The sequence below is a fragment of the Merops nubicus genome, unplaced genomic scaffold (genome assembly GCF_000691845.1).
Source record: "Merops nubicus isolate BGI_N331 unplaced genomic scaffold, ASM69184v1 scaffold17494, whole genome shotgun sequence".
In the NCBI taxonomy this organism is placed as follows: Eukaryota; Metazoa; Chordata; class Aves; order Coraciiformes; family Meropidae; genus Merops; species Merops nubicus.
In genome coordinates, this window is record NW_008602429.1 from 1 (window position 1) to 9,683 (window position 9,683).

Sequence of the window (9,683 nt, forward strand, 5' to 3'; positions counted from 1 at the left end):
GTTTGTTTGTTTTGTTTTGTTTTCTTCCTGAGAAAAGAAGATAATTTTCTACTTTCACTTTTTTTTCCACCTTTAAAAAAACAAGCCACAACTCTCAAGATGTCCTGAATGTGTATGTTGTACAGATCTAGTGTTTAGCCCTCAAACAGGCAGAGTTCAAGAAGAGTTTCATGCTCATGGTGACAAGATAAAGCTGAAGGTTTATTTTCCAGGCAGAAGTACCATGCTACATTGTCATGTGTTTTTCTTAGGAGGAAGGGGTTTGCAAGGTTCTAAAGGAAAACCGGGTCCTCCTGGTTTGAGTATCCCAGGAGTCCATGGAAATCCTGGGGAGCCTGGATTAATAGGTCTTCAGGGAAATACCGGATTACCTGGTCCCAAGGGACAGTCTGGAAGGCCAGGAATCTCTGGTGTGCCAGGTAAGGATTCCCCAAATACTTGTTTTGATGTAAAAATGAAGTCAAAAAGGTGTGGGTCACACTTTTCCAAACTGCAGATGCTGAAATATTTTTCCATCAACATCTTTCATCCATCATTGAGATCTGTATGGAAAACAAATAAATCATCATTCCCTAAATGACAATCACAGCTTGAAGCTGTCATGACACGGGATGGAATTTTCTGTGTTGGTTCTCAGAACAGAAGGCTGCCTCACAGTGGCTCTTGTACAGTAACATACTTGCAGTAGGATGTGAAATAGCTCATGTTCAAAGCAAGTCCCCAGCTTAAGGGAAGTGTAAAAAGTTTAGTTCTTACTTAGCATCCCTTTTCACACAGATAGCTTGTTAATGCTGTCTTCTAGACAGAGTCCAGTCAGATCAAACTGTCACATTAACCAGAGCTAACTTTAAGTGAGGTAGGTAATCCCTATGTTGTTGTTCATTTGTTTTTTTTTTTTAAATTTGATTTGTAGAATAAAAGAAATCAGTTATATAATGCTTCCTATTTCTAAAAAAGATTTCTTTCATTACTGTTAAACCCTTCATTATCCTGTGGGAAGGAGATGTTACATATATACATACACATATACATATATACAACCTATAATACTAATGATAAACAAGTAGCACTTGACTCAATTATGCAGACCTAGACTTCTGATGTCATTTAAGGGGACATGTGACATCTTAGCTGGCCTTCAGCTCCTCAGGCAGAAAGGAATGTTCATCCCATACATCCCATGACAAGTCTCCCATCTCTGTGTGGGTATCAGATACATTATCCTTGCTGTTATTTACGTCATTCAGTGATAGAAGCTGTTGCAACTGCTCATCTGGGTAGCTTGGGGTTATCCTCTGTGTAAGTGCTGTGTGTGTGGTGAAAGACTGGAAAACTGGCTCAGACAGTATGTTACAGAAACGGAGAGAAAAAAATAACATAAGCAATTAAATAACTGACAGGCATATGTGTGGTTTTCCAACATAATCTTCTGTTCCACTGATCCAATGCTAACAAATATGTTTCTATTCCTTCAATTCCACAGGCTCAAGGGGAGAGCCAGGTATAATGGGCATGTTAGGAATTCCTGGACCCCCTGGCATGATTGGAAGACCAGGCGAGCCGGGTCTGAGAGGCAAGTGGCCATAGTGTCTGCCGTCATTGTACTTAGAATATAGGCACTTCCATGCTGAAGAAGTCTTGTGATCCATCTTGATGTATGCCACTGCTCCTGAACATGTGTCATATGGAAATTTCTTGGGAAAATACTGGAATGAGTCTTGGGAAACCTTTGGCTTCTGCATATGTGCAATGACATGTAATGACAATATGCCCTTGTGGCCTGGAAGGCCAATGGTATCCTGGGGTATATTAAGAAAAGTGTATGCAGCAGAACAAGGGAGGTCCTGCTCCCCCTCTACCCTGCCCTGGTGAGACCTCACCTGGAGTGTTGTGTCCAGTTCTGGGCTCCCCAATTCAAGAGGGACAGAGATCTACTGGAGAGAGTCCAGAGAAGGGCTACGAGGATGGTTGGGGGACTGGAACATCTGCCGTATGAGGAGAGGCTGAGAGACCTGGGGCTTTTCAGTCTGGAGAAGAGAAGACTTAGGGGAGATCTAGTTAATGTGTATAAATATAAGAGGGCTGGGTGTCAGGAAGGAAGGGGCAATCTCTTCTCACTTATACCCTGCAATAGGACATGGGGCAATGGACACAAGCTGGAGCACAGTAAGTTCCACCTCAACATGAGGAGGAACTTCTTTCCTGTAAGGGTTCCAGAGCACTGGAACAGGCTCCCCAGGGAGGTTGTGGAGTCTCCTGCCTTGGGGACTTTTAAGACCCGTCTGGATGCCTTCCTGTGTGACCTGCCCTAGACGAGATGGTCCTGCTCTGGCAGGGGGGCTGGACTTGGTCTCTGGAGGTCCCTTCCAACCCCTAACATTCTGTGATTCTGTGACAACATTATTTTCTAGCAGTTTTGAATTGCCACCTTTCCTATTTCATTGGTATTTGTAACAGTGGCTGGCAATTTCCTAAATAAAGAGCAAAGAGCTTTTTTTCCCCTATATTTTTTTTTTATCCTATTCATGTTCCAAATATCATAATTATATCTACTCAACAGATATAAGATTATGCATATATTCCATATAAGAAATAATTGTAATCTCTTGTCATAATCTGTGCTCTTAGATGTTTTATTGGTGATTGAAGTAGTTGAGAAGCTAGTTTAGGTTGTTGATTTGGAATGTGTATTTACATACTTGGTTGCCCTTGAAGACAAGAGTTTTGTTGCTACCTTTTTTATGTCATCTAGTCAGGTTTCTTGAGGAAATCTCATTCTGTTTTTCTTGCAGGTTCTTCTGGCTTTCCAGGACTAAAGGGAAGAAGAGGGTTTCTTGGAGCAAAAGGCGAACCAGGTGATAAAGGTTTTCCTGGACCCTCTGAGACCTTGGTTCGTAGTGGGAATAAAGGAGAACGAGGCATAAAAGGTACAAGTTCGTGGTTCTGTCATGCAAAACCAGTTAGGATTGTCATCTGTTGCTGTTCTGCTGGACTCTCAAACTGGAAGAAACTGACTCTACTGCTGGCAGTATTCAAACAGCTTTGAAGTAATTATTGCTGAACACTAACTGCCTTTATGTATGAGATAGTTGGATATTACGCAGAATGTTTATTTCCATTTTAACAAGTCCAGATTCCTTAAAAAAAAAAAAATAAACACTTGCTGTAATGTTAAACCAGTAATAATGTCAGTGGTACTAGGGGTCTTATATCCATACATGCTGTATATTCATGTTCTGACACGTTTAGAGGCCTATGAGCACAGAAATGGGTGCACTTAGCAACTAAATGCTGGATTGCAGAGAAATTAAGTCTGCTCAGAAGAATTCCTTTGTTTTCAATATTAATATGGACTCTGTATACGAGTTGTATGTGCTTGACTAATGCTATCTGGCTTTTTGTGTAGACATTTTCCTCTGGAAGCTTTCAGAAGCTTCCTTTTTCCTCCATATGAGAAATGTGCAAGGCATTCACTGTGAGCTTGTCTGCCTTATGTGTTTACAGAGTGAAAATCCTATGCTCCACTTAAGCTTTATTAGTTTTTAAGAGTTATAAAACTTAGAACATAAGTTTTTTGTAGCTTTTAAAGATGTCATTTTGTAATATTTTTTAAAATGAAACTTTGTTTTAGGAGTTCAAGGAAGAATGGGTCCAAGAGGAGAAAAAGGAGATGCTGGTGTGCAAGGTCCACCAGGTCACAATGGGTTTGAAGGAATACCTGGTCTACCAGGTATGGAATATGTATACAGAAAATTACTGCACCACATGGAGAGAAGAGATAGTATCACCTCAGTGCTAGCTCCTAAACTCTGCTTCAGCAGCATTACACTATGTACTGAAGCTTCTCTTTTCACTCTGAAGCTTTTCTGAGAATTCTAGAATTTGGCAATTTCAAAAGCTGGTATTTGAAAGATGCATCTACTACCAAGTGATTCTTTCCTTCCAAATATAGACCACTGTTTGGGCTGATAAATAGAAAATAATACTGAATCTTAAAAAATAACAACTTAAAAATGTAAAAGCTGTCAAGGCCAATGAATAAAAATGTGTATTTATAAAAGCAAAGAGAAGTTCGAATTCCCAAAATTACAAACAAGTCATAATTCTAAGATATGAACATTGCAGTTATGCACAAAAATAATTCAAAAGCTTTTTGTATTTGATATTGATTTTATTTCCTTCTTCAAAGCCTGCAGTGTTTGGCTTCTCTTTTGAATGTTACCAGATCTTCATTGAAAAGCAAACTTAATAAGAACCTGCAGAAATTATAAACCTACTTCAGCTATTTCACAAAGGTTTGCTTGGCCATTACCATAACCTCATACATAATGATACATGGTGACCCCTGAGTGAGACAGTGCATCTGTTATTTCAAATTAATGCTAATAAAACATCTTTACTTCTCTGTATTCTGTATTTTTGATTCTTTGAGATATCTTCTTTCTAGAAAACCAACTGGAATTAACATTAAACTTGTCATTATAATGGCTCTTCTCATGATGGCAATCATCCATGCAGTGTTATCATTCTAGCATCACTGCTGTATTCTGTCACTAGCATCCTTTATAGTCACCACAGGAAAAACTGCAAATGCTCCACTACTCCCTAACTTTTAATGCAAGCAAATAAAACCTCACCTGTTTAAAGGTTCAGCCATGGCCACTACCCTGGAATTTAGACATCTGGAGATTCTAGGTGCGACTAGGTCTTGTAGTCATTAAATTGAATGCCGACTGAGCTAAAATAAGCTAAAGGGGGGGTGTGTGCTTAGGTTGTACAAGAAAAAGCTCTTGAGTACACCAGTCATGAGAAGTGCGTAATGAGTGAGTAACAATGTGATTGTGACATACCCAGAAACCAGGCTGAACTCAGGGAGACAATGAAAGGAGAGTCTACTGTGTAAATACAAATTCATCATCTTGATCAAAATATGCAAATGTATATTTCAGGGACTTCCCCCAAGTGCTGTTGTCACAAACCTTAATTTTCATGTAGATATCTAAGATGTTTGTTATTTCCTTGACCTTCTGACAACAGTGATAATTTTATCATTGTCTGGGGCAAGAGGGTGGGTGTAAATTTATAAAATAATAAGATACCATGTCAAGGTATGCAGCAGAGAATTCTATGTTCATGGCAGCTCTGCCAGACAGTGTCTAAAGCAAACGTGTGAAGATGACACCTATTTCTTCATCTTGCAGGTGTCAAAGGATTTATGGGTCTTCCAGGGATTCCTGGAGGACAAGGATTCCCAGGTGCAGCAGGAAGCAAAGGGGACATGGGAATTCCAGGTTATTTTCTGTCAAGCCATATTACAAATTCTTAGAGCTGTATCAAAGCATTGGCACAGAGCTGAGCTGTTACTGTAAGCGCTGCACAATATTTAGGCTGGGATTTGTTCTTTGCAGTACCTATAGACTTCTCACCACACCAGCATTTGCTTGACTTGCAGAATGCAGTTCTCCCTCTCTTTAAGTTAAATATAATTTCTTTAATTTATATGTTGTTACATGTAAGCACCTCTTTTTAATGTTTTTAGAAATAAAATCAAGAATAAGTGTCTGACTACACAAGCAGTAGTTCACAAATGGTATGCAAATGTGATCCTGTGGGTGGTATCAGTATTTGTAATTTTCCAGGTCCAAAAGGACAGAAGGGATCTCCAGGCTTTCCAGGACCCCCAGGTGACTCTGGTCCTCCTGGCGATGGTGGCTTTCCAGGTGACAAAGGAGATCCTGGGTACCCATCTGCTGGGCCTCCAGGAGAGCCAGGTCCAAAGGTATAAAAGGAATGGAAACATTGTCAAATTAGGGAGCAAGCAGAGCCTTTGACTTCAGAAACAGAACAACATGTAAACAAGAGCTGCAGAGTTTGCAGAAGCAGATGATTTGTTAGTGATGAGAAATAGGAAAATTCTATTGAATCATTACCCAGAAGGTATTTTTTAGTTAATTGTATTTCATTTTCCTCTTGGCGTAAGAATTTCTTTGTAAGAGTGAAACATCTGGGAAATAACTTTGTTTATGTGAAAGTTGCTAATCTATTAAGAACAAGGACTTGCACTTAAAGACATTTCTACTGCTGACCTTTTAGCAAATGCAAAGTTTTGTCATCTAAGATTGTCAAAAATCAACAATACAATCTAGTAATATCATTACACAAAATTAATTCGGTTTTTGCTTAGCAATATATATTATCTTAGGTATATTATTGTCAGTCACATGTATTGCTAAGAAAACAGTATATTTTAAATTAGGTCACGTGGATACAGTTTTACACTGCATGTTCTGGTTGTTGGACAACTGGGAGTCTTTTTACATATGAGATTATTTGGAGTATGTGGTTGAGGCTGTAAACCATACTGTAATTCCTGTAATCTGTCTAAATGATCTGTTTATTTTCTGTATTACCTGGGCTGCCACAATGAGATTACTGTCATGAAAGTCTGTAGGAAGTTAAGGAAAAATGGGCATTTTAGTATTTTCTGTGGCTGCAAATTCTGTAAGGAGTGTATGTTTGGATCAAAGGAGGAGCTGCTAGAATAAAATTGAAGGGAAGTCTATGTGCTGGTGAATACATCTAAAGACTGAAGTTGGTTTGTACAGATTAAAGAAAGATCTTTTTTTTTCTTAGCTATGTCTGTAGGACCAGTGGTATTATGAGAAGATTTCGTGTTAGTCTACTTTGATTTTTGCCTGAAAACAATGATGAACCATGATGACACCCTTAAAAATTACATGTGATTCTTGTGTTGTTCAAATATGGAACGTAAATTAATTAATGTAATGTGATTTCTCACCTGTTTGTGTGCAACTGCTATTTCTCAGGGAGATCCAGGCCTCCCTGGAGTTTTGGGCAGCAAAGGAGAAAAAGGATCCCAAGGTCATCCAGGACACACAGGAGTACCAGGAGCACATGGGATGAGAGGGGAGGCTGGAGGTGCAGGAATCCCAGGTATCTTCTGTTGTGGAGGGGTGGTGAGATGTTGGCATGCTTCTGGAAGAAGATAATTTCTCAATAAACTACACGGGGTGCTTGCAGGGCAGCACATTTACATGCAGCTGCTGTAAACCTGACGACCCTACGTCAGCCAGAGATCTGTCATAGCTCTCCCAAGCACAAATGGTAGAACTGCTCTCAGACTGAGTCTGGGCCTACTGATAATGCCTTGTCTCTTCTCCCACGCTCTTTCTTCTTCCAGGGAAGCCTGGAGCTCCTGGGGAGGCTGGTGTTAAAGGACAGCAGGGCCGCCCGGGACCGCAGGGCATGCCTGGCCCTCCTGGTATGGTTCAGAGCATCTCTCCCAGAGCACTGCCCCCTCTAGGGTTATTTCCTTTATAAGGAGGCAGATGATTTTCTTGTTCTTCTGAGCTTTTTAGTATTTAACTGATGCAGTTACAGTCCCTGTTCACATAGGTTCAAGGCTTTCTGTACCTTCTTTCATCCTGGCTAAGGTCTTTAACAGCCTCTTTTCAGTGTCATCAGATCAGCTGAGGCAGGAGGTTTTAATCTTGTTTCACTATTGTCAAGCTTTTTGCCATTTTTTTTTCATCAAGAAATCTCAAGATGTGATGTCCACACAATTATGAGAAAGGCTTTTTCTATCTTATAAAAGACAATAATAAACTAAGGCGTGGCTACATGGGGAGAAAAAGAAAATGAATTCAAGTGGAAAGAGGGGACAGAGTTGTGGTTGTTTGTTAAAGCAACAGAAAAGATCAAACCATTCAGAACATACCTAAGGCAGAGTGTGTAAATATGCAGCAACAGAGATATGCAATGCAGGTGTTATTGAAGTGAGTGCCAGTCATTGTCCTCAAAAAGAGCATTGAATGCTCTTGTATTCAGAGGTCCTCATCAAAATTAGATGTGATTTTATAGACTTAAATCAACTTGCACTGACTTAGCAGTGGAGTTGTCAAATGTGAGAATCTACTCCCTGTTTAGAAAAACTTGAATTTGTAATAAAGCCAGGCAGAAAAAAACACACTGCCTTTGTGGATTTACACCAGCGTGGGTTAAATCAAAGGCAGGGTCCAAAAAATGTCTTTGAAACACAGGAGGTTATTACCTGTGAAAATAGTGGGGATGTTAAATCTGTTGAAGTCCAGTGAGCACAATAAAAATTATATGCTGCTCTTTACAAGTGTGTATATACCAGCAGTTTTATCTATTTTGAAGCAGTTGAAGTAATTACATTTTAATAAATGGGATTTGCATATTCTCCATTTGAAATGCAAAATACTCTAAGTGAAAAATGATATTATGGTCTATTATAATTCACAGGTGCTGCTGGTGCCCCTGGGAGAGATGGACTTGTTGGTGAGCGAGGTAACCAAGGCCAGGACGGTATGCCTGGGGCCCCAGGAGGAAAGGGAGAACCAGGTAACACCAGGGAAACTTGTGCTCTTTTACGATTGTGCTTTTTTCTAGTTAAACTGGGAAAGATTAATAAGGAGCTTCTGTGGAGCCAAAGATAAGTTTAGAGGTAGAAGGTTTTTCACTTTTACATGGTTCAGAGGTTTTTCTATGTAGTTGTTGTACATGCTGTTAACAACCCAGATCCATATGTGATTGATCTCTTACACATGTGATTGGTCATAACATCACCTAAAAACATTGATGTCTGCAAGAGCCAAAATATTGCTGTTAACAGTTCTTATGTGCTTAGTCTCAAAGAGATTAAAAGAAGCAAATTCCTTTTAAAGGAATATTCTCTGTATGTGGAAATAAGATGAGGTTTCCATGACCTGGCCCCTTTGGTTGTAAAACCTTTCATTTAAATGTCCCTCCTCCATGCCCACAGATAGATTTACTCTTCCACCGAATTCTGACAGAGTGTTTTCATAATGTACAGTTAAAATGTTTCTTTGCATCTTAGTATAAAGAGGATATTGAGGAGGCATTCATAGTATTTAATAAGTTTTCCCCATATGAAGTTTGAAGTGATTACTATTAATATATTTTATTTTTTGGCTATTTACATTCTTCTCTTTTCCTTAGTAACTAACTTAAATGCAAATCTTCTTCTTTTTTTTTTCCTCTGAAAAAAGACAAAGCTTATTATTGTAGAATGTACTTCAAATATGACTGATAAATAAGAGTTCCTACTATAAAGAAAAACTTACCAATTAAATTTGTATTTCTGGGTAGAAGAAATAGAAATAATCAAATTAATATAACAAAAATCTATTTTGATTCATTGAATTCAGAATAAATGTATGGAATATTAGACAACTATGATGTGTTCTAACAATTGTTCAGAACTTTGAGTTTAACGTGACTTCATATTTTCTAGGAGCACCAGGGAGAGGAATCCCTGGCCTTCGAGGTATTCCTGGTCGTAGAGGTGAGTTGTCTTTTGAGAAGGCAAAAGCTTAACGTTTAAATATCAGAGGCATCATCTTCATCTGTAAGTTGCCTCTTGGCTGCTTGAAATGTCACTAAGAGTGTCAGAGGAAATCAAGACTGATTCTGCACTTCTGAGCAATGATCGGGTGATTAATATTAAATGTCAGGAGTTCTTGCTGGTAAAGTTAAGACTGCCAATCTGTATGGCTTTATTAAGAAGCTACACTGTATGGCTTTGTGAAGGTGACACAGACATTCTAGAGCCTTTGAAAATTTGTTTTGATACATAATTTGATTAACAGGATGTTCTAATGAAAACAGAAGCTCCTGCT

At 39.0% G+C, this 9,683-nt stretch overlaps 1 protein-coding gene across 1 annotated transcript in view; it reads left to right on the forward strand.

Moving 5' to 3' along the window:
• Positions 1-251: 251 nt before the first annotated feature.
• Positions 252-9,683, forward strand: part of LOC103771079 (collagen alpha-3(IV) chain-like) — a gene marked incomplete at its 5' end in the record, with an annotated part of 18,259 nt that continues 8,827 nt past the window's right edge. Inside the window, 10 exons of the mRNA XM_008938365.1 lie at positions 252-419; positions 1,484-1,573; positions 2,793-2,890; positions 3,632-3,730; positions 5,202-5,291; positions 5,640-5,771; positions 6,828-6,977; positions 7,202-7,282; positions 8,287-8,385; positions 9,265-9,349. Coding sequence (XP_008936613.1) covers positions 252-419; positions 1,484-1,573; positions 2,793-2,890; positions 3,632-3,730; positions 5,202-5,291; positions 5,640-5,771; positions 6,828-6,977; positions 7,202-7,282; positions 8,287-8,385; positions 9,265-9,349 — 1,092 coding nt within the window. The remainder of the gene's footprint in view (positions 420-1,483; positions 1,574-2,792; positions 2,891-3,631; positions 3,731-5,201; positions 5,292-5,639; positions 5,772-6,827; positions 6,978-7,201; positions 7,283-8,286; positions 8,386-9,264; positions 9,350-9,683) is intronic.